Source organism: Eublepharis macularius, chromosome 8 (genome assembly GCF_028583425.1).
Source record: "Eublepharis macularius isolate TG4126 chromosome 8, MPM_Emac_v1.0, whole genome shotgun sequence".
Taxonomy (NCBI): domain Eukaryota; kingdom Metazoa; phylum Chordata; class Lepidosauria; order Squamata; family Eublepharidae; genus Eublepharis; species Eublepharis macularius.
Window position 1 is genome coordinate 20,521,398 of NC_072797.1, and position 24,044 is coordinate 20,545,441.

A 24,044-nucleotide genomic window follows, 5' to 3' on the forward strand; every position below is an offset into this window, starting at 1 on the left:
AAAGAAGAGACTTTAAGAATGAATAGAGCATGGTTTCCAGTCCTGAAAAACACCAGGCTAACAAAATACTCTATACCCTACAATAGCCCTGCAGAGAAGATTAGCATATCAAGCACCAATCCATATGCAAAAGAACCTCCTCAGGATACAGTGAAGCATTAGCATTCTATTAGCATTCCACACCCTGGGAAACTCTTACAGGATGACTCAGCCCAACCCCACCTTCCTGAGTACATCTTTTCCACACTGTGACACTGAGAGATCTCTGTCTTTTGGTGCTACACCTCTGATGATGCCAGTCACAGCTACTGGCGAAACATCAGGAACTACAATGCCAAGACCATGGCTATACAGCCCAAAAAATCCACAACAACCATCGTTCTCCGGCCGTGAAAGCCTTCGACAATATGTCAAACATATAATGTTTGACCTTACCTTGGGTAACCGGTACTTCTCTCTCAAGTGAACCCTCAGAATGGCTCTGCCTGCCTTTTTTTGTGTAAACGCAGCATCTCTCTCCATTCTGAAAGCAGAAATGAGACATGACAAAATTGAATATTTTCCCTTCATAATGTTCTGTACTGTGCTTGGCAGCCTAAGAGGCAGAGTAGTATATTTATTTTAATATATATACCCAGCTCTTCCCCTCAAACATGGGTCCCAAAGCAGCTTACAACACTGTTTCCCCTCATTTTCTGTTTTATAACTTCATAACAACAACCTTGCGAGATAGTTTAAGCTGAGAGAAGGACTGACCCAAGGTTATCCAGCGAGTCTCTATTGCACAGGAGAGATTTGAACCTGGCTCTTCCAGATTCTATTTCAAAGCTCTAACCGCTGCACCATGTAGATGGCCGGGGAGAGGGGGGGCGGTTCAAGTCACACCATGAGACACGTTTCGCTACATATGTGTCTCCAATGTGTCTCCAGAGCATTCGGTGGACATATGCTAGACAGCTATGATAGGCCATGGTTTCTGACAAGTACCCATAACAAATTTGCAAGGTTACCTGACTCTCCTTTACATCTCAAGATGGCAAAAAAAAAGCAATTGCAATGTGAAGCAGGTGACCCCCTTCTACCACTCGCTTTGCTTCAACTCCAGTCCCCTGACAACTGGGCCCAGCACGGCACAATCATGTTTGGATTGCACAAGAAAAGGGGCACAAATTCTGAAGGTAACTGGATCTGGCCAGCAGCCCTAACGTTGAACGTAAAGGCCAGAATTGAAACACTCCTTCCTCTGGCTGCTGCTTTCATAGATGGTGCTTCAGGTCACAGGAAGGAGGATCTACACGTGAAGTGGTAGAGTCCTGTGATGACTGAGTGGACTGTACCACTTCAGGGAACGTATCACATTTTGAATCTTTTTTTTTAAAACCTCTATGCATAGACAATAAACACAGCATGGAGAGGGCTGGATAAAACCCTTCCTTACTGGCCAGCTGATTTTCTATTAGCATGGAAGTTTGAGAGAGTTTTTTTTTAACATAATGGAACTTTCAGACATATGATTCTCCACCAGCCGTGTGAAGTGGTATATCCTATTTTATTGTTTGGGGATTCTTGTACTTCAGTCCACAGCATCTGTAAGTCTAGCTATTGAGCATCTTTCTTGGTGATAGTGATCCCCCAACAGAATGCTATCCCATAAGCTCAGGCAAGCCCAATCTCATCAGATCTCAGAAGCTAAGCAGGGTCGGCCTTGGTTAGCAATTGGATGGGAGACCTCCAACGAAGACCAGGGTTGCAGAGGCAGGCAAACCACCCATTTGTCTCTTGCCTTGAAAACCCCAGCAGGGATTGCCATAAATCAGTTATGGCTTGATGGCACTTTCCACCAATACAACCTCATGACCCTACTTCTTTCCAAGGCAAATAAGGGCATTCCCATTTGGCTGTAATCCAGCGGGAGGTCTAGGGTGCAGTTGGGGAATAGAGAACCATGATTCTTGTCTTTCTCACACTCATAACCCCACTATAATCCTTTCAGGGTTGATCATTTATTAACACCAGTGAAATGAGTCACCAAGAATGATCCACAGCCATGGACTCAGCACAAGCGTTTCCAGTCAGAGCGGTATGATGGTCTTATCGCTTCCATGACCAAATTACATTAGTAGTATTTGGTTGTGCATTACAGGAGGACTTTGCTGCCAACCTGTCAATTACAGAGGTGTGCAAATGACCAATGAGAGAGAAAAAAAGCTCTTCTATCACACAGTTCAGGCTAACAGGAAAACAAGAGGGTCACCGAGGGTTTAATCCACTTCAAGCCAGTGATTCACTGTGTCACCTTTGACAAGTCTTTCAACCTCTATGAACCTCAAGCTGTTTCAGCCGTAAAACTGAGATTTCTCTGTGTGTGTATAATGGGGGGGGGGGGATGGTGCATCAAATTCTTTTGACAAAGAAGTCTCCCATTTACATGATGGCTGCTCCCTCCTCCCATATAGTGCCACATGTATACATTTTAATATTAATCTGTAAAAGAGCTCGACTCTCTTCTGCTAAGATATGCAAGTGAGCATTTCAGGCGGCTTGGCTCCAAACCATTAGCGAAGGGAATCCTTGTTCTATAAAAGGCTTCTTCTGGTTCCCATGTTTTCAAGGTGGAGGAGTTTAACTTTTTGTGCATGTGTTTGTTTTTTAGATACTTGATTCCATACTGAAAAGCCCTCAAAATTGTGGATTGTAAAAAATGTTGCATTTTAAGATTCCATGTGGTTAGAGAGCCACATTGCAAAACTGCTTCTAAATATAGTTCTGCTCCAACTTAAATTCCATATGTAATTAACCTTTCACCCATAATCATCTTAGATGTGGGGATTTAGACAACCATTATGTAATTGATCATTAGTGAAATGATGCACCAGAGATTTGAAATTCAGTTGTTGCCATTTCTGTAATTGTGCTTGGCTTTATAATGCTTATAAGATTGAAACCATTTGTTTTGTTTAGCATCCTGCAAGCAGATTACTGATATAGTTGATACGAATATCCCACAATTAATACATATAGATGCATGTATTATACTTAGCTACCTTTTTCTCCTTGGTTGTTCCTTTTAAACATTTTGAAGATTAAAGGATAAGGGGAACATTTAGGACAAATAAAAATGCTTGTATCTTTAATCAGTTGACTGTCCTTTAGAGTAAGAAAATTATAGTAGATCGCATTTCCTGTGTTTTCCTAATTGTAATAAAACATGGGGATTTAATGATTATTTTAAGCACACTTTATTGGGTTTTCAGGGGAACGCTCACTAAACTCTCGCTCACTAAACCCGCTTGTACTTTTTAGAATAAAGCCAATTTTATTGAAATAAAACTAAGAAACACTACCCAACCAATGCACATAAAAAGAAGAAAAAAATTCATTTAGCAGACCAACAGTGGAATTCTAAATAGAGTGACACTCTTCTAAATCCATTGAAGTCAATGGGCTTAGAAGGCTATTAACTCTGTCTAGGACTGCAGTACAAGTTAGGATTGGGAGGAGAGTAAGGATAATATGAAATACCAAATATATTAATATTCGTGGAACTTTTGTTTTGGAGAACTTATCTAGTATATATGTTTCTCTCCTGCCTCCTACCCCACTCCAGGAAACTGAATGGAGATAAAAAGGTGATATAATTTATATCTTTGTTTACTTCATTTATACTCTGCCTCTTTTCCTAAGAGACCCAAAGTGGCTTGCAGTGTTCTTCTCTCCTCCATTTTGTGCTCGCAATAACCCTGAGGTAGGTTAGGCTGATAGCGTGTGACTCATCCAAGGTCACTGTGCAAGCCTTTATGGCAGGACTGGGAATTCAAACCTGAGTCTCCTACATTCCTAGTCCCGTGCTTGAACCTCACCACAACGCTTCTCTATAAATCTTCAAGTCAATGACTTTGGAAGTCCTGCCATGAAAAATCAATGGGACTTCGAGAAAGCAAGCAGCATAGAGATGTGGTCTTGCTCTCTTATAAACTAAGACATTATAAACTAGCCCCGTGACGACAACATGGAAATGCATACTCACTTCTCCTCTATCAACTGCTTTTGATATTCCTCATATTCCTCTCGAGTCATCCCAGCAGCTGTGGCAGGATCAGTGGGAGCCGCTTTTTCTTCCTTTTTCTCTTCAGTCCCACCACCAAGTCCCAGATTTTTCACCTGGTTGCTCAGTATGTTTTTCACTATGAAAGCCATTTTCTTCTGTGCCCCAAACCCTCAAAAAGTGGAAAGACACGCCGGGGACAGAAAAACAACCCCCTAAACAAAAGAATAATCTAGTCAGCAAATGGAATTTCTATAGCCCAAGGCAGATCTTGGAGGGTGCAGTGCTAGTGAAAACGGTATGCCAAAAATGGTTTGTCAGCCATAATCTGGATTAAGGGCAGTGAACTCCTTAGTATCTAGAGACAGATGGTTCAGATTACTCAGAGGGGGGAAAATCATTAGACACAGCTACCTACTTTTTATATTAATACCGTAAGCCAATTTTCATTTAAAACAAATCGCAGTTGTCATTGCAAGAAGGCTAAAATTTCCTTCCTTTTGAGATCTTCAGGCACAAAGGATGCCTCTGCAAGTGGATCAAATCACTCAGATTTACATGGTAGGACCTAGTTGATTACATGAGCCACGTGGACCCAACAAATCATGTTGGATGGACGTGCTCAAAAGAGATTTGGGATGGGATGGGATGGATTCTTAGATGAGAACCAGTCCTTTGATCGATTCATATTGTTTTATCCAAACGGACACTGGATTTCATTTTTTGACAGACATCTAAAAGTTTTGTGACTGGCTATTGGAACATTCCGCCAAACTTGTCCTGCAACAAAGCTCTAATCTCTACATGGAATACCACCCACTCCCCCAAATTCTACATGTGACAGGTATTTCCCAACCTTTTTGTTCCATGAAAGAATCCCTAAATTAATTTTTCAAATCCCAAAGAACCCCTGCCTTTGAAAACTTTACAGGTCAGAAAAAGTTGATGGCAGGGAGGGCAATTCAATTGTGTATGTGTGTGTTATGTGCTGCCATGTCGCCTCTGACCTATGGCAACCCTATAAATAAAAAGGCCTCCAAAATGTCCTATCATTAATAGACTTCCTCAAGTCCTGCAAACTGGAGGATGTGGCTTCTTTTATTCAATTACTGCTAAACTACTGTCAAGAAAACTATGACATTGCTATGTGTTGTGTGTGTGAGATAGCTTACATTGTAAGAAAAAAAGTGAAGTATTTTTCCTTTTTTTGTATTTTTTTAAAAAAATTCAAAATATATCAAATCAAAATAAAAGTTTACTTCAATGTGAAAATAAAGTCTCCATCTAAAATCAGTATAAGGATTATTTTCAGTGTGATATTTGGGCGTGTTTATTTTTGCACAAATGGTGAATTCTTGGCTAAATTTTTGACAAACACACTCGCAATTCTTGCAGATGATTTCTCTTTTTAGCTTTTAATATTTGTCAGGCATAAGAAAACTTGTTTACAGAAGTGAGGTTGGAAATTGGAATAAGAGGTTCACTGCTTTTGCCAAGATTGTAGGATAAATGCACTGTGAAAACCTTACTAACAAAGTGAAATAAACTCCATTGATATATGTACAGTGTCTCAAGAAATAATTACGAAGGATTAGTCAATATTACAAATTAATTCAAATTCTGATGTACAATAATTTCTGGCTGCGCAACAACTCTCTAAGGCATCTTATTATAATGCATCTGCTGCGGTAGACATAGGAATCGTTATGGACATGTTCTTTTTCATGGAGTAGTGGTTTTCGTGATAACTGCGAGAGGAAGGAATACAGAAACAGGATGGAAATACTGGTACCCCCCGTTGCAGTTACACCTCTACTACACCTCCACCATTGGAACATCTCCTCCTGGAAATGAATTGGACTCTGTCTCATTAAGACTTTGGTCTTACAAAAATTTATATACTCAAGGCACTAGCGCTTTAGCATTGTAAGCATAGGTCACTTTAAGTCCATGTTTATTCATACGGTCTGCTGTTAAGCTTGTCTTCCAAAGGACATGTGACCTTGCAGATGCATTATAATAAGATGCCTTAGAGTGTTGTTGCGCAGCCAGAAATTATTGTACATCAAAACTTGAATTAATTTGTAATATTGACTGATTCTTTGCATTTATTTCTTGATACACTGTACATGTATCAATGGAGTTTATTTCACTTTGTTAGTAAGGTTTTCACGGTGCATTTGCTTGCTTGCTTGCTTGCTGTTTATCTTCGCGATTCTCTCATGTGTGGATTGTAGGATATTCTTTTCTTACTGAAATCCAAAACACAAACACAATATAAATATAACCTTAAATAATCACAATATTTTGAGAAATATTTGGAATGTTTTGCATTATTTCATTCCCCCTCCCCCCATTTATTCCAGTTTGTCATGGAATCTCTGGTGATGTCCTGTGGAACCCTGGCTGGGAAACCCTGCCCTAGAGTGATCAAAATCGTAGGCACCGCTACATAGGTATAGGGGAAGAGTCGAGGCTTGGTAGCCGAGGTCATGAGGACAAGGGACAGCTTTAGTCTTTGTACTTTAGCCCTTATTTATTTCTCCCATTGAAATGAATGGTTGGCCATTCAGTTCCATGAGGGAAAAATACAGTAAAGGAGAATGGCAGAAGTAGCCTTCCACCTTTACACTGGGTGGCCTGACCCTTCTTGGCAGGGATCCTGAAAGGGGTGGAGCGATACAATGTGTGTCTGTGCCACACAGCATCCAGAGACGCAAACGCTCATTCCTAGAGGGTCTTCTCCCCATGCACACCTTTGCTATCATAAAGACAGGTATGTTGTTAGGAAGGCAATGGCGGCTTGGGTTCTGCAATACGTTTCCTGTAATCTTAGCATGGGCATTTTTCACCTATTTCCCCCTTCCTACTTCAGATCTCCAACTCCCCACTCATACTGTTCCTGGGGGGGGGGATCCACTGTCCCCCAAATGTAGCACATCAGGGATCCTTTTGGGCTGCCATGGAGGGAATGGGAGACAAGGAAACCCAACTCGACTGATCCCTTCCACTCCCCCAAATGTATGGCCAGATCCAACCCATTAGGTTTATCCTATAAAAGGTTGTCAAAGGGTTGTATCTAATTAATCCTGATGCTGTTATTACAACAGATATCTTGATTATATAAGCACGCTGTTGTTTTTGTTATTATTATTATTAAGCAGCATGTGGTCCTGTCATTCTTGGTTTCTGTTTCTTATCTGTAAGATGAGCGTAAAATTGGCAGGCCTTGCAAGTAAAACAAATGAAGCACTTTTCATACCTTATTTTAATATATAGCTACACGCCTGTGCTTTAAGAGTCCACTAGTCAGTAACCAAGGGTATGTTCAGAGGCATCAGACATCACCTGGCATCTCGGAGTAACAGAGCTAAGGAAAGCCGTTGCCACTTAGTGGAGCCAATGCGGAACTAGAGGACTAATGGCCTAAATTCCACGTAAGAGAGGCTTCGTGTTATTTCTATTATGCTCATGAATTATTACTTTAGACTCTGCTGTAGTTTAAGGGAGCAAATAAATATAATGAACAATAAAACTTAACTAATACAAAGGGAAATCTGCCATACTGGTAGCGCAGTGCACATGGTGGTAGTGTTACTATCGAAGGCTGCCGCATGAAGAGTTCCAAAAGATGGAACACTTTGTGTGGCCATGAGAAAACGACGCATTATGGAGTAAAAGCTTTGTTTAGTGGCATCCATCAGGCAGGGGAGTTGGCAAACACAAAGCTTTTACTGGCAGCACAACGCAGGAGTGCTACATGGGCAACAGCCAGGCCCAGGATCTACAGTCCACACCATAAATGTCCAGTCTACACTGCTGCCGAAGCCACTCAGCTGGTGCCCAACCAAGTCACTTCCGCATCTGCCAGTGTCCTGGGTTGCTGGCATCAAGAAGGCAGCAGTGCTGAGTGGGTGGCACATCACTCAGAGGAACCCCTGGGTCCTCAGCATGCTGGTTAACCAGGCTGTTCAGTTGAATAGGTTCTGAATAGGTTCTGTTTGTTTTTGTAATGCACTACAGTTTTGTTTTGTGATTATGGCAAAACTTTACTTTTCTGTAAGAATTTATGAAATAAATGACAGTTCTTTGAAAGCAAAAGGTGGCAGGCCCAGAGTTACTATAAACAAACCCAACACCAACCTGGGCCTTACAAATATTGGCACTGCCGGTAACACACCAGCGGTGATTGTCCAGCTCTGCTTAGCTTTGGTGATAGCTTTGCCAAAGTTATTACATTTAGTTTTATTCACTGCACCCCAGAAAAGTTATGGTCCAACTAGTATTAATACTCTGAAGAATGTGATACACGACACAGCCAGGTTGATGATGTCATCCATTTGTAGGAAAGGAAATATTAGAGAGACACAAGATACAAAGGTCTGAGCATGTAAAAGACATACGTGCACTAGAAATGCATGGTACATAAACAGGAGGATAAAGAATTGCATCCAATTGGAAGACTTTTAATGACCAGATAAGAGTTGGTTTCGTTAGAATGCCTCGCATTAGAGGCTTCTTTTAATCTCTGTTTCAAATGTGTGCACATGCATGGTTTGATTTCTGAGCAATTTGCATCACAAATTGGAATCTTTTGGGGGCAGAGCACTGTTGTAACGAACCTGTTTGTATATTGTCTAATGTTAGTCCTAGAATTATGTATTTTTTCTACTCTGTATTGGATTCTTGTTAATATTATGTCTTTTAAACTTGTATTTATTTACCCTATCTTGATACTGTATTGAAATGTACTTGATACTGATTGTACTAATCTCATACTGTGTAATCTGCCTTGAGTCTCAGTGAGAAAGGTGGACTATAAATGACATCAAATAAATAAAATATCACAAAGAATGTATGGACAATTATTGGGTATAGATTTAACAACCTTTGAGATCATTCCCATGTGAATGGACCTCCCACCATAGCTACTACATCTTTGAACATCTAGGAGGAGTCGTTCTTGGCTAATCTCTTAATCCACCTTAGTACCTTTCTAATTAAAGCACACCCTACCCAAGAAACAGTACAGGATGTTCAATAATCCAAGATTATCACGTTAATCAGTAGCTATGGAGTTTCCTTTAGAAAAGATGGCATTTTGGACTAAACATACACATTAAAAAAAAATTGCTTCATAGAAAGGTAAACAAATTCGTCCTCAGTTCATATTGCTGTTTTTTAAAAGAGTTGCCCAATACATCTAATAAATTTAATTGGACATCTAATAAAGGACTGGACGTCCTGGTTGTGGAAGGTAGATTTATAAGGCTGTGTTCAGCTCATCTTTAGTAGGGTTGTGAGAAAGGGTCCTAAAGTGTAATTTCCTTGTTTCCAAATTATATTCCGGGGAACCCTTAAATGCTTACCCTCTTCAGGTACCATTTGAGGAAGAAAGCTTGGATTATAAAAGTTTTAAAGATAGTGTGGTACATCAAGAAGATCAATAAAACCAGACAAGCTTTCTGTAAAGAGAGCTTATTCAACACTTCCAACCTTCCCATGCCTTACGCAGGTGCAGAAGAATTCTAGGAATACACCAAGTTTTTATTATTTTTTTAAATCTTAACTGTCATTAATAAATAATAGATTCTTATTATAATCTATTATAATAAACTCTTGTTATAATTTTCACTTCAATGCAAAACACATTTGCACCTTCAGTTTTTCCTCGACGAACCAGTTGGGATGAAATTCTCAAGCGTTCATGTGAGGAATCCTGCATTCTCAATTGCAAGCAGATAGGAGAAATCGTTCCCATTTGGGGGGTAATTAAAGATCATAGTTGCAAAGCAAAAACCAGAGTACGTGAACAAGGGGAACTAAACCCTGCCGCACCCACTTTACCAAACCCGTCTCTCTGTTCATTTCAGCATTTTTCTTCCACTCCGCCCTCCCCTCTCAAGAAAAGACAGCAAATTTAGTTTCATTTATCTCATGCTCTAGTTTTTGTCTTATGATTGGACTCTCCAGGCCTTGCTTTCTTGACATGTGAAAGGGAAGTTGTCTTTTCCCCTCTACTAGCAGCTAGGGAAGTAGTTGAGGGATTGCAATGCAGAAATGGTTCCGCTGGTTTTACAAGAATTTGATTTTTTTACTCATCCTCATCTTTTTCATAGATCTCATCTGATCTGGCTCTACCTTGTTGGAGTGAGGAGACATTTATCTCTACTGCTGCCCCCCCACATCTGCTGGCTGAAGCATATAAACAAATGATGTATCTGTTTTCCTTGTAGGTAAGAACTACCTTCAGATTGTGCCAAGCAAAACACGTACCCTTAAGCAGGCAAGCAGATATAGCTCCAGAGCTGAGAATCTATAAATATTATAGAACCAAGAAAACCATTAGAATCAGTTCCGAACAAGAAGTGGAATGTTGCACACAGACCCACATACAGGGATGATCTTCTTTGGTGGGAAAATCTGTTAGCTTGTCTGGGTGGAAGACAGCCCTGAGAGTCTGGTTAGCTGCTAAATTACTCTCTCCAAGATCGCCTTGCCTCTCACAGCCCTTGAAACACACTGAGACATGAAGTCATTTCCAGACATTAATGACTTCTCCTCCAAAGCAACTTCAAGATCTGAAAGGCCTAGTCCATTTTCAGTATGAACAGAATGTATGTACTACATATACCTCAAAATTCTACAAGGAGTGGGGATTCTATAGCAGACAGACAAGAGGCCGTTGGCTTAGAAAATGTGGAAAACACTTTTTGCTGGTAGAAAATTTTAGGAGTAGGAAAGGAAGGAAATCCTGTATTGAGCAGAGTAGCAGTAAATCAGATGACACGTTTGGAAGGGGGGAGGTTGCTGAGTGGCAGATTTTATGTTGAAGCTGCAAGTCTCAAATGCCATCCCTCGCTTCTCCATTTAAACATCTTAAGCAGCAGAGCGAAGGGAAGACCTAAGTTCACCCATCGAGCTTCAACTGGACCACTGATCTATCTAATCCAAGGTATGCTATGGCCCAGATGATACTGGGTGAGCTACACCAACGGTCTGGTGTAAAGCAGCTTTGCAGGTTCCTGTTGGGTAGAATCAAAGCGATACTAATAGGGAAAAAACCAGACTCATAAAGAACTAAACATACTGAGGAAATCCATTAGGATCATCTAGTTTCTATGCATAACTTGACATAACCCCTAATAATGCATAAAGAACGATGGAGACGGTCAGTGTCCTTTTGCCAACTTACAAATCTCAACACAATGTACTAAAATATGTGCATTTATTCAAATAAGATTCTGGTTCTGTCAAATGTCTGAATTTGGAAACAACAGGACAGCTTTTTGTTAGAGCATTACAAGAGTGGATGGTACAATTAAATTCTCTTTCAATTGCATTTCTACAAAAAGACAGCAGCAGCAGAAAGGGCTTGCACAAACCATACATCCGAGTCATTCAGCCTTGTCTGTTTTGAGCTTTCCCCACCAGCATTAATGTGCATAACAGAGACCGATGCAATGCTGACCCAAGCTGCCTTGTACTAGACTGTAACTTATGAACACATCCTGCAGGCAGAGGAAGAGACGGGATAGGAAACAATGAGCAAATAACCGTTTGGAGATAGTCTTTTTGCACGCTATTCAACCCCGTGCCAGAATCGAGGGAAGTATAGCTAGATGGGCCTAGGACAACATGCTGGGCTTTACCACCCCTGAGCTTCAAGTGTGCCTATATTGGCTTATACATACATAGGCCAAATAGGGTCACTGGAAAAGTAGAAGGGATACAGCTATTTTGAAAAGGTCCATTTTGTATTTTGTCCATGCCCATTCGAAAAAGGTCAAATTTTCACAGACATCATTCCAGCCTGCAGCATGTCTTCAAAATTCTGGCTTTATCCATCCTGAACGCAAGATACAATACCAGTAGTTGCTTCAGTATTTTAATTCTCAAATTACACACGTCACAGCTGGGGAAAGGTTCACATTATGCAGAAACCAAATATAGATGTTTTATAAACTGATGTTCGGTATATTATCTCACCCCCTCAAGTATATTCCGAAAGAAATATCCCCAAAAGAACTAGTCCTTTCAGCATAAAAAAATGCACTGAAAAAGTAACATGTCACGGAAGTGGGCTCCTCATTGGCGCTGGTGGTGGGTAGCCAAAGCTGAAAGTTTAAAACACAAACAATCCCTTGGAGGGGGGGAAATACTTTTTTTTTTTTTTAAACAACACTAACTTTTAGTATTCATTTTAGTCCAAGGCACCTGTTAGAATACTTGCTGGTGTGAACTTCAAGCGAGCTGTGGCACAACACAATTGTGGTTGATTTGAAAGATGCTGTTGTTTGCTTGTTCTCACTTGCGACTTTGTTTTAAACGAAAGGGTTAGTTTGAAGCAGACACTTCTTTTAGCAGAGCGGTAAACAGCAACTTGACATCACTGAGAAAATTCGCCTACAATCCAGCACACGGAGCGACTGATACCACCCGGAAGGAGAGACACACGATTCTACTTGAGAATACGTTGCAGAGATCTGTTCTTGCAAAATGTCAGGGGCAAGGCATTCAAATGTACGTAATACTGAATGTGGTCAGACAGCAGTAGCCTTTTGTTATCCTTCAGAAAGTTATTTTTTATGCAAATATTTGAGTCTTCAGTTTTGGAATGAGGTCACATCCTCTAGTCAGTTACATTGTTATGGGCATTTAAAAATTAGCCTTGAAGATGGCAACGGAAAGACAAGTTAGAGATGTCAAATCAGGCAGGGCGAATTCACATTCTGCTTTATCCTTTTCCCCCCTGTAGAACAAAATACTTACATGATAGTATTACTCCAGGTGGAGACACATACAATACAATGAGTAGATTATACACAATACCCTTCAGTAAGAGGTGGAGGATTATTAACGGGAGAGTTTGTAAAATGCTGTCAAGGTTATACACATTATGTTCCTGGCTAAACATGCACCATGTTTTGGGGATAGCTCTGCCACTCTGAAGGTCTTGTAGCAACATCTGTACGGTTTGCAACAATGCTCAGAGACTTAGTACCACCACTAGACTGTATGCTATCAAGCTGGATGAATTTTAAAGTCATGCATGTTAAGATCTCTTCGCTGAAGAGGGATTAAAGAACACTTTTACAAAAGTCTACTCAGAGTACAAAGTAGTATACCAAAACATGCTAAAAAAAGGGACATGGCTGATGAACCTGTTCTCTCCAGCTGCATCCACAAAAGGAACATTCTCCAAATGTTGGTAACTTTTTTTTTCTAGAGATGTCTTCACTAAATGCCTCTGCTGGTCATAGTTGTTTTAAAGTTAGACTTTGCAACGTATTAAATGACTTTTTACAACTCTTTCCGTAAAATCAAAAAGGGAACGCAGTCTTAGAGTCTCCCTTCCCCACAAAAAAAAAATTCTGATATAATATTTCATGACAAGATCTCTCACAGACCAAAATGATAAAATAAATCAGGGACCTTCACGTCCTGGTTCTCTAACCTGGGAAATGCCTCAACGACAGGTTAAAGAACATATTCCAGCATCTGTCAGAACCTAAGGAAGGGCAGACCTTGCTGCGGTTTTGTTCCAGCCAGTCAATTTCACCGTATTTTAAATCCTGAATTCACTTCATCCAAAACTCAATAATTTACAATATTGACGCATCTTTAAACACTAAACTTTCCCTCATATGCAACTCATGAACTGCTCTGCATGTATGACTGACCATCAAAAGAACTTCTTAGCTGCTGCTTCTTGCTGACTCCTAAAACCACAAAAAAAAGAGAGAGAAACCTGTAAATTCAGATTGAAAGGAGAAGGTCTTTCGCTTGATTAAAGAAGTCAGTGCGCCCTTCAGGTCCAGGGCAAACATGAACCACCCCCTGTCCGTTTCACCTGAAAACTCCTAAATCCAAGTACTGTTGACACCAAGCAGTGCTGGTTCCAACTTTTGGATCTACCAATGTAACTTTGCTTAGACTGAGCCCCGTATACAAATCGTACTGTTTTAAATTTTGTAAAGATTGTTACACGGCCACTTTAAACCAAGCACTGGGGCTTCTGGGGTGTGATTCCAAGCATGGAGACACTCCAAGCATCTCCGATGGGCAACACACTAGTCTATTCCTCCTTGTCTCTCAGCCACATAGGAGGGAAGGGGCCAGTCTGCATGGGGCCAAGCCTTGGAGAAAGACTGGGAAAGCAATGGGGCATCTCTTTAAACAAATACACAGAAGAATGAGGATTACCTGAGCTGCCCTAGCTGGTCAGTTTCTACGGGCTGAATCTCATACTACATAGCAGTTGCGTTGGGTAGTCCAGTACCTCCATTGCCATGCACCCTTGTGAAGACTGTGCTTAATCTTATTTTTGCTGGTTTCCCCTCATGAAACTCACCCTTCCCACATACCATCTCCTTTCTCTGGATTTCAGAGATAAAAAAGTGGGGTGAGGTGGGGGACAGTTTCAGAAAGGAACACAGCTGATAGCTTGAGCATCTCCTCACAAGGGTGCACTGCCACAGACATGTGACCACGGGCGCCACCTGCTCTGACGACAAGGCAAAAATCAACCCTCTGTTTCTTGACTGGGGAGAATTAGCACTGTTTTTCTCAGCTGGTTCTGGGACCAGAGAGAACTTCAGGCCCCTCTGCAGCTACTGGCGTCCTCCTCAGAAGGGCCGCTTCACACACTGAACTAGTCAGTTCTACGGAGGCACACTGCAACAAACCGTTCCCTCCGAGCAAGTTTAAGCAGTGACTTACCTGTACATGATGTAACCAATGAACAACACCGTTTGGACTGCTACAAACATAAAGAAGTGTGTTGTTGATAAACACGATGGAAATGGAGGCAGCTCCGGACATTTGGGCTTTTCGTTTGATGGCTAGAAAGCAAGAGGAATCGCTCAGCAAGTGTAGTGGATGGAGATATTCAGTACATACTCTTCAAGTACTTCTTTAGAAGCTAGACGTCTTATGTGCCAGTGTTAAACAACAGATCTTTCTTGCCAGTGTTGCCACTGGCATTTGCCAAATCAGGCACGTAAATGACTTGGGACAGGCTTATCCCAGGAGAGCTCTTAAGTGAAGTCACTTATATTTGGCAAAAGGTGCTTGGGATGGCCACAGGCCGACGTTAATCCATCCCACTGCCACTGCAAGACATCAGCAAGAAGGGTGAGATGCAGCAGGCAGGGATTAAGACACTGAGCATGTTGACTCGGATGCGCAACTCCCACCAATGGGACTTATTTCCAAGTAACTGTGCTCAGGGTCATAGCACAGGAGGCCTGTAGTTAGAACATGACATAAAGTCGCTCACAATTGACCTAAACAATTGTCAACTGATGAGGAACAGCTCTGCCTGTCAGGTCATGCAGACGGCGGTTTTTGCAGGTGCAACATTGATCTGCAGCGTTCGGAATAAAAGTTAGAAAGGGAGGGTTCGGGACGGAATCAGAGTTACGAAGAATCCTTAGGGGCCATCTAGTCCACGCCCCGATGCAGGAAAGCCAAAGCCAAAGCATCCATGACAGAGGGCTGCTCAGCATCTCCTTGAAGGTCTCCAACAAAGGAGTCACCCCCTGCCCCCAGTGGTTCCACCGCCCATTACTCTCACCGTTAGGAAGTTTGTTGAGCTGTGCTCCTAAGGCGGATTGTGAGAGGGAGGGCAGGAACGGATGAGCCGGTGGCTAGGCTCTTGTGGCCCTTTCCTATACGGCTCAAGATAATGCTGAATGCCACTTGGGGGGTAAGGAAGGAAATTTCTTCCAGGCCAGATTGGTCAGGGATCCTGGAGGGTTCTTTTGCCCTCCCTCTAGGCACAGAACAGCGAGCACTGAGGAGTTGGGAGGTAGCTATGAATGCCCTGCAGGGGGGTGGACTGGGAGACCTTTGGAACCGCTTCAGCTCCATGTTTCTGAGACAAAACCCAACAACATCCATTAACCTTTCCCCTTGCAATGTATGGACCACTCCTAGACTCTGTAGCGCTGCTATAAATGATTTTAATGGCCTCATGCAGACACCACATTAGACAGAGATGGGTCTGCAAGGCCTGCCTTTCCTAGAGTTATCTGCATGCACCTGTACTGTCAAAGTCTTGGGGGGCAGATGGAGAAGGGGTATGGTGTGTGTGCAAATAATGACCTGAACGGTCACCTACATCGAGTAAGGCCTGCCTCCAGGTTACGAGAGAGATCTTTGTACACCAGAAGTGAGACACGGGCCTCTGCCAGGTCATTCACATGCCACAAATGGCAGCCTACAGAGGCATGAATGGCTCAGTAATTGCTGAATACATCAAGCTGCCTTATGCTGAGCCAGAAGATCAGTCCATCAAGGTCAGTATTGCCTACTCAGACTGGCAGCAGCTCTCCAGGGTCTCAGGCTGAGATCTTTCACATCACCTACTTCCTGGTCATTTTAACTGGAGACCTTCTGCATCGAAAGCTCGTGTCCTAAAGCCACTAACAGCAGCACACAGGGAAAGAATGCTGAACAAAAACGCACCCACTTCACTTCTTCCCTTAGTGTTTTGCATCAAGCACTTTTGTTAGCTCATTTCCAAAAGCAGAGCCAGGAAGGGAAAGCAGCGCTCAGACCCATGAAGCAAAGCAAGGTAAGGGGCTGGTGTCAGACGACGACTGTCTGTACCCTCCTTCTACGATGCAAGCAACATACCTCTGTCCCCTGATTAACAGGTGAATATGGAAAATGTGGCTGATGACCCCCCCCCAACATCACATCAACTTTGGCTTTTAGGGGCAGCATGCAGACCCACGTGAGTGACCAAATATCCCAGTACCATGTTTCTCTGGACTAGATGTTCAATGTCCCTTTTTACTACGTGGAGATGCTCCTTGATGTCATTGAAGTGTTGAGTTGTTTCGTAGATTGCACCAGCCGAGCCGGGATGCTGAACACCACTAACTAGCCTCAATGTCTCTCCCATGGAGTTTCTGGAAAGAGACAAAACGATTGTTTTCAGCCAGTTCCACTGTAATCCTCTCTAAGGCAAGATGAAAACTTCTCACTGCAATTCCAAGAGTAAACCATTCCTCAAAAACACTCACTTTAAGTAGCAGGATCCAACTGGATCAGAGAAAGAGGGGAGAAGCAGAGCACCAGAACAAGAGGTCTCTTCTCTCCCTCTCCTAGCACAATAGCAATTGATGCTCTCCCAAAATTCTCTCTTTAGGTAACCTGCAATGCAGCAAATGGGAGAGAACAGCAGAGAAGTATAAGGGGGGAGGGTATCCTGCCAAAGACTGGGGAAAGAGGGCCAACAAAGCCCTTTGCCTGGGCTATGTTGCTTATGGGAACCAGTTGACATGACTCAAAATAACACCCCCACACCCTGGTTAAAGCTTCAGTTTGCATGGGGCAGAAAAGCAGCGACAAGTTCCTTGCGTAGATCCATTGTGCTGGCTGTGATTGAACAAGGCATCTTGCCCCTATCTAGACACACCGGGACAGGCATTAGAGGAGAGTGCAGTTCCACCAACCTGCAGCTACTTAGGGGCACCAAAACATATGCTCCAGTTTTAAATTGTAAGCTGCTTGAGGGCTTGTCCTCATCATTACATTTATATCTCACTTTTCTTCCAGTCAGGCAAGTCAGGGCTTTGTTAAGGATCATGACCAGACCCAGACCTAAAATTTCTAGAAATTTTGAAACCATGGGTGAGGGGGATAGACATTCTGAGGAAAACTGAAAAAAAACGCTATAGATAGCCCAGGAGAGCCTGATCTCAGAAGCTAAGCAGGGGCAGCCTTGGTTAGCAATTGGATGGGAGACTTCCAGTGAAGACCAGGGTTGCAAGGTAGGCAATGGCAAACCACCTGTGTTAGTCTCTTGCCATGAAAACCCTTGCCAGGAGTTGCCATAAGTCAACTATGACTCAAGGGCAGGATTTCATTCATTCAATAATAATATTTGATTTATATACCAGGACAACTTAATGCCTGCTCAGAGCGGTTTACAAAGTGTGTTATGTACTTTGCTATCAAGGTAAAAGGTAATCCCCTGTGCATGCACCGAGTCATTACTGACCCATGGGGGGGACATCATATCACAACATTTTCTTGGCAGACTATTTGTTGCAGGGTGGATTGCCATTGCTTTCCCAGTCATCTACACTTTACCCCCAGGAACCCCGGGAGGATGGAAGGCTGAGTCAACCTTGAGCCGGCTACTTGAATCCGGCTTCCGCCAGGATCGAACTCACGTCGTGAGCAGAGCTTGGGCTGAAGTACTGCAGCTTACCACTCTGAGCCATGGGGCTCTTTGCTATCAAATCTAAACTAATTTTTATGCCCTAACATAATACTGCATCATTTATAACAAGATAGCATATAAAACGGTACTATTTTTATATATATGGAATTTAAAAGTAGACACATCTTAAGTTTCTCCAAATAAAATATACCTAATACCTGAGAGATGGCTGCAAACTAATATACCCTATCCTAACTAAGCACACGTATCTTACATTTTTTTCCTGCTCTTTAGACAACGAAGCAAGAAAATAAATTTTGTATATTCGGCCAGAAACACATTCTCAATAGGACTACCAGTACATTTGGCTATCAAGTTAAGTTTTATAACACTAAACTCTAATGATTTATGATCAAATCGCATTATAGCATATCGCCAAAATTATTCACATTTAAATAAACATATCTGAAAATGTGTATGTCTACAGTATACATAGGAATTGACATTATCAGCATCATCTAGCACTACAGATTTGTAGAACTGTAGTGCTACTTAGAAGAGTTAAAAAGGTAAAGGTAGTCCCCAGTACAAGCACCAAGTCATTACTGATCCACAGGGGGACGTCACATCACAACGTTTGCCTTCCCCAGTCATCTACACTTTACCCCCAGGAAACTGGGTACTCATTTTACCGACCTTGGGTGGAAGGCTGAATCAACCTTGAGCCGGCTACCTGAACCTGACTTCCACCAGGACCGAACTCAGTTTGTGAGCAGAGCTTGGGCTGCAGTACTGCAGCTTACCACTCTGCACCACGGGCAGTTAAACCTTCTCTTAAAAAATCATTTCAAAGGAAAAAATATTTCAAAGGAGAGTGTAATGACTGAGGACTGAGAGAGAGAAGAAAGCAGGCTAGCTGTGTGCTGCCTGAATATGTTGGAGTGTTTATGAGAGAAATATAACCTGTGTGGAACCTAAACTGAGCATGTTTGTGAAAGGACACTCAGTCAGGGAAAGAGAGGCCAGCTGTGGGAATGAGAGTAAATGAAGTAACTTTAAGAACTAAGAACTACTTTTATGAAACCAATACGCTTCTTGAAAAATAAACATTTATTTTGTTTTATTATATCCCAGTGTAGCTGTCATTGCTATATCCCATTCATATCCTCAGGCCACATAGAACCACGAAGGAGCCTGACGCTTAAACACGTTACCAAAGGGGAAATTTGAATAAAATATTTTGGAATAATACATTCCTGGTGGCAGCAAACTACCCAGAGGGTGTAAGGGGAAGATTAAAAGAAAAATCTACCCCAAAGAAAGTGAAGATCATAACAAGTGATGTCATAACAAGTGATGTCCTGAGGAGAAGAAAATATTTTAAGGGGGATATAATAGCCTGAGAGGAAGGAACATTGAGAGAAAGGCATTCTGAAGGGACAGATAGCCAAGGAGACAGAGTGTTCAGTTAAATCCTATGAGAAATATAGAACTGTTATAAAGGAAAGACACAGAAGAACTAGTAGGATGTATAAGAGAGAACATGATCTGGTGAAGTTTAGTACAACTTTAGAAGGAACTAAAAGTAAAAGAGAAATGGCAGAGTTTATGGGGATGAAAAAGAAGGCTCTCATTCAGAAGTGCATAGAGTTAAATTTACCTCATGAGGGGAAAAGTGTAGAAGAACTGAAAGTTATACTGATACAGAGCAGTGTGGAGCCAAGTAGAACTGCAGAGGAAACCCTGAGAGAATGTACAACCCTAATCCAGAATATTTAGAATTTCTGAGGGAAAAGCTGAAAGCTGAAATGGAACAAAAACAAAGGGAAAGGGAAGCTGAAATAGAACAAAAACAATTTGAGAGGGAAAAGTGGAAAGCTGAAATGGAACTTAGAGTTCAAGAGATGGAAAGACACACCAGTTTGGAAGCTGAAAGATTACAATTAGAAAGAGAGAGATTTAAGAATGGGGACAAAAAGGAGGGATACTCTGAACCCAGAGCTGATTTACCTCGAGTTACCCCAAAAGATTTTATGGTGTATGTGTCAGGAGAAGACCCACAAATTTTCCTGTCCACTTTTGAACGATCTGCTCAGAACTGGGAAATACCAGAGACACAATATATGAAGTATTTACCCAGCTTAATTAGAGGGGAATTGGCTGAGATCTACAACACATTTCCCTCAGATAAACCTGTTGTTTATGCTGAATACAAAGAGGCAGTATATGACAGATTTAGGCTAGGTCCTGATTACTTCAGAAAAAAGTTCAGAAGCCTAGTGCCTCAGAAAGAGAAGTCATTTAAGACTTTTAGTGCCAAACTGACAGACTATTTTGATAAGTGGATTTCGTCTGCCAAAGCTAACTCTAAAGAGGGAATAAGGGATCTAATGATTTTGGATCAGTTTTTATTTCAACTTCCTTCAGAGATCAGACTTCTGGTTAAAGACAAACTTCCAGAGAATGTCAACCAAGCATCAGAGTGGGCAGACACTTAACACTTAATAGAGGAGGATGGGATTGCTGTGAAAAGAAAGACTATTCTTATAAACCAGAGTTTAAATCAAGTAAAGGACAAGAGGGAGAAAGGAAAGGAACATATGAGAGAGCTGAGATTATAAAAAGTCAAGATAAAAATATAGAAAGAAACCAAGATGGATACTGGAATGATAGAAGATGTTATGTATGTGGTCTGAAAGGGCATTTAGCTTACAAATGTCGAAAGAACCAACCCAAGCAAACAATGCTTGAGCATGTAAGGAGGGTCACTAGAACTGACTCAGATGATCAGAGTGATGAAGATGATAGAAACTCCAAAGGCTCAACAAACACAAATGAAACTCCCAGTAAGAACACTGCCTTACCCATAAACACTGAAGAAACAGTCTACTTGTGTGGGGTAAAGACAGATAAGGTTGCTCAGGGTACTGAACTGAGAGAGGTGGTACAAATAAATGGGAGAGCTACTTTAGCCATTCTAGACACAGGAGCCTCAGTAACACTGGTCAGGGAGGATTTTGTTGATAAGAAAAACCTGATTCCAGATAAACAAATATCCTTGCAAGGTGTGTGGGGAAATTCTAAAAGAGTGCCACTAGCACAACTAAAAATTAAATGGAGAGGAAAAGAAGAAGATTTTCTTGTAGCAGTTATTAAAGAACAGAAAATACCGGTAGTATTAGGAAGAGATGTAATGGGAGCAAAAGCAAGAATTCAAATATGCACTGACTCCAATGATTTGCTACAAGTTGAAGCCAGGGGAGCAGAAGACAAGCCCCTAGGTATCCTAGCAACAGACACAATTGACACATTGCAGGAGGGAAAGAGAAAGAGACAAACTCCTGTTAGTATTACTGCTGAAATGTCCCAAGAAAAAGGAGGAGGCATAAATAAAAACCCTGAGGAGTTTAAAAGAGAAATTATGAAGGATCCTGAGTTAAAGGACATAAGAGAGGAGGCCAGGCAGAATGAGAAGAATGCAGAAACAAACATTTTTGCATGGGAAAATGAGTTGTTACAGAAAAGGGTTACTAACCTGAAGCTAATTTGTGAAAAAATAGATACATCACAGCAAGAAAACTCTTAGCTGGATATAGAAAACAGAATGCCAAAAAAGGCTCTAACTAGCCGGAGAAACCTCAGATTTCAACTAGAGTCCTTAGAGAAACAGAATACACAAATTGATGAAGAGAATTTAGAACTCAGAACAGTTGAATCTTTGAAGAGTATGAACCTCAAGATGGCTCAGTTACAATTAGAAAATAAAGAACTGGAAAGTGAGAAACAACAGCTTCAGAAAAGTCTAGAGCTTATGAAAACCTCTTTTAAGAAGGCTAAACATTTAGAAGTCAGTTACCGAGGTTTGGATATAGAAAACCAAAGGCTGCAGAAAGCCCTAGAAAACAGCAACAAAAAAATGCAGCATTTAGAAGTGGTGATTTATTTTGCCGTTGTTGCCTTTTTAATTGCCTTTCTACTAATGTACAGAAGCTATCAGTCAATTAGAAACAGACTTTGTTGGAGGAGAGAAGCAACTTGATAGTAAAGTTGCTGAACTGATTGAAGACAAATGGAAAGTACTAGAAAAGCTCAGCATGTGCAAAAAACAGTATAAAGAGTTAGGAAACTTCTTGAAGGATGCTAGCCTTTTAAATGAGTCACCCAGTGCATCAAACATGAAGACAGCATGTAAAGAACTGAGCTCAAACCCTGTTCGCAAGAAAGAAATAGACTGTTTAGGAAAGAACAGAATATTGATAGAGAAACAACCAGAAGAAGCAAACAACAACCTAGTAGAGAAGGCCAAAGCCGAGATGACCTCAGCCCAGCAGTGGAGCATCCCAGAGAGGAAGATGACACCCCAGCAGAGGAGGAACGCAAGTTAAAGAAACCCAAGACTTTAAACCAAAAACCACAGAAGAGTGAGAAGTGGACTTAACTGGAACTGCAGAGACAATAAAACATTCCCTAAGCCGGAGAAAGCTGCACACCACTCTTCTGGAAAAGAGATGTGTTCCGCTTAAGGAGAAGGGGGGGGGAGATTTGTAATGATTCCAAGTAAATGGGTGCATGTGTCTTTAAATGTTTGGTGAGATAGGTGTAGAGTGGGGGGTGAGAGAGATGAGTGAGTGATATGATTGGTTGATGACACAGTGGGCGGAGTGAAGGCAGTTTTCAGTTACTGAGGGAGAGAAAAAGAGTTCAGTTAAGGCAAGAGAGGCGAGCTGTGTGCAGCCTGAGTGTGTCCATGTATTTGTGAGGGAAAGGCAACCCGAGTGGAAGCCTGAACTGAGTGTGTCTGTGAGACTATATATTCACTCTATTTGAAGCAGACAAACTGTGTGTGCGCCTGAGAGAGAAAGGATTGAGAGAGAGAAGAAAGCAGGCTAGCTGTGTGCTGCCTGAATATGCTGGAGTGTTTATGAGAGAAATATAACCTGTGTGGAACCTGAACTGAGCATGTTTGTGAAAGGACACTCAAGTCAGGGAAAGAGAGGCCAGCTGTGGGAATGAGAGTAAATGAAGTAACTTTAAGAACTAAGAACTACTTTTATGAAACCAATACGCTTCTTGAAAAATAAACATTTATTTTGTTTTATTATATCCCAGTGTAGCTGTCATTGCTATATCCCATTCATATCCTCAGGGCCACATAGAACCACGAAGGAGCCTGATGCTTAAACCCGTTACCAAAGGGGAAATTTGAACAAAATATTTTGGAATAATACATTTCTGGTGGCAGCAAACTACCCAGAGGGTGTAAGGGGAAGATTAAAAGAAAAATCTACCCCAAAGAAAGTGAAGATCATAACAGAGAGTTTCTCCCCTCCCTCCAGGGCTCCCCCAAATTTCCCAATTTTTTCCTCTAGAAAAAGAAATCAGTGCCCCCAGGCCTTTACATCACTACCTCATACTCTGGAACATATTGTCTTCTGGTCACTGTAAAATGCCACATGTTAATGACACACATGACTTGCAAAATCACAGCTCTAAGTGCTTGCCAAAGTGTAATCAGTCAGGCAAATCTACCTTCTTCATTTTTCCCACTGGAACGGATATATTTTATCCAGCTCTTGATTTTCCCGGCTCCATTACTGGTTTTAAAAATTATGCACGTTGAATGTATAACACATTGCAGCGTAAATGCAGAAAATACTGCCAGTGTGTAAAGAAAGGGATTACTGGAAAACTTCCAATTTGGTTTCTGAGACTGTTTCAAATCCAAGTCTCCCACAGCTTTAGATAATATCATAATTCCAAAGGAAGTGAAATTATATTTCAGAAAAGGCAAACAGAACTATACAACGCTCATGTAAGAAA

General features: G+C 41.6%; 2 protein-coding genes across 4 annotated transcripts in view; both read right to left on the reverse strand.

The window, feature by feature from the left end:
- The window catches only part of CPLX4 (complexin 4), a 29,118-nt gene extending 24,921 nt beyond the window's left edge, over positions 1 to 4,197 (reverse strand). The window contains exons 1-2 of the mRNA XM_054987363.1: positions 4,028 to 4,197; positions 436 to 523 (exon numbers count right to left, since the gene is read on the reverse strand). Of these exons, the coding sequence (XP_054843338.1) occupies positions 436 to 523; positions 4,028 to 4,197 (258 nt within the window). The remainder of the gene's footprint in view (positions 1 to 435; positions 524 to 4,027) is intronic.
- A 7,059-nt stretch (positions 4,198 to 11,256) lies between these two features.
- The window catches only part of LMAN1 (lectin, mannose binding 1), a 29,851-nt gene continuing 17,063 nt past the window's right edge, over positions 11,257 to 24,044 (reverse strand). For 2 of the 3 annotated variants that reach the window (XM_054986544.1, XM_054986542.1), the window contains exons 11-13: positions 16,812 to 16,965; positions 14,768 to 14,889; positions 11,257 to 13,767 (exon numbers count right to left, since the gene is read on the reverse strand). In XM_054986544.1, coding sequence (XP_054842519.1) covers positions 13,731 to 13,767; positions 14,768 to 14,889; positions 16,812 to 16,965 — 313 coding nt within the window. In that variant the 3' untranslated portion in view covers positions 11,257 to 13,730. The remainder of the gene's footprint in view (positions 13,768 to 14,767; positions 14,890 to 16,811; positions 16,966 to 24,044) is intronic. The other variant, XM_054986543.1, reaches the window with a different exon arrangement.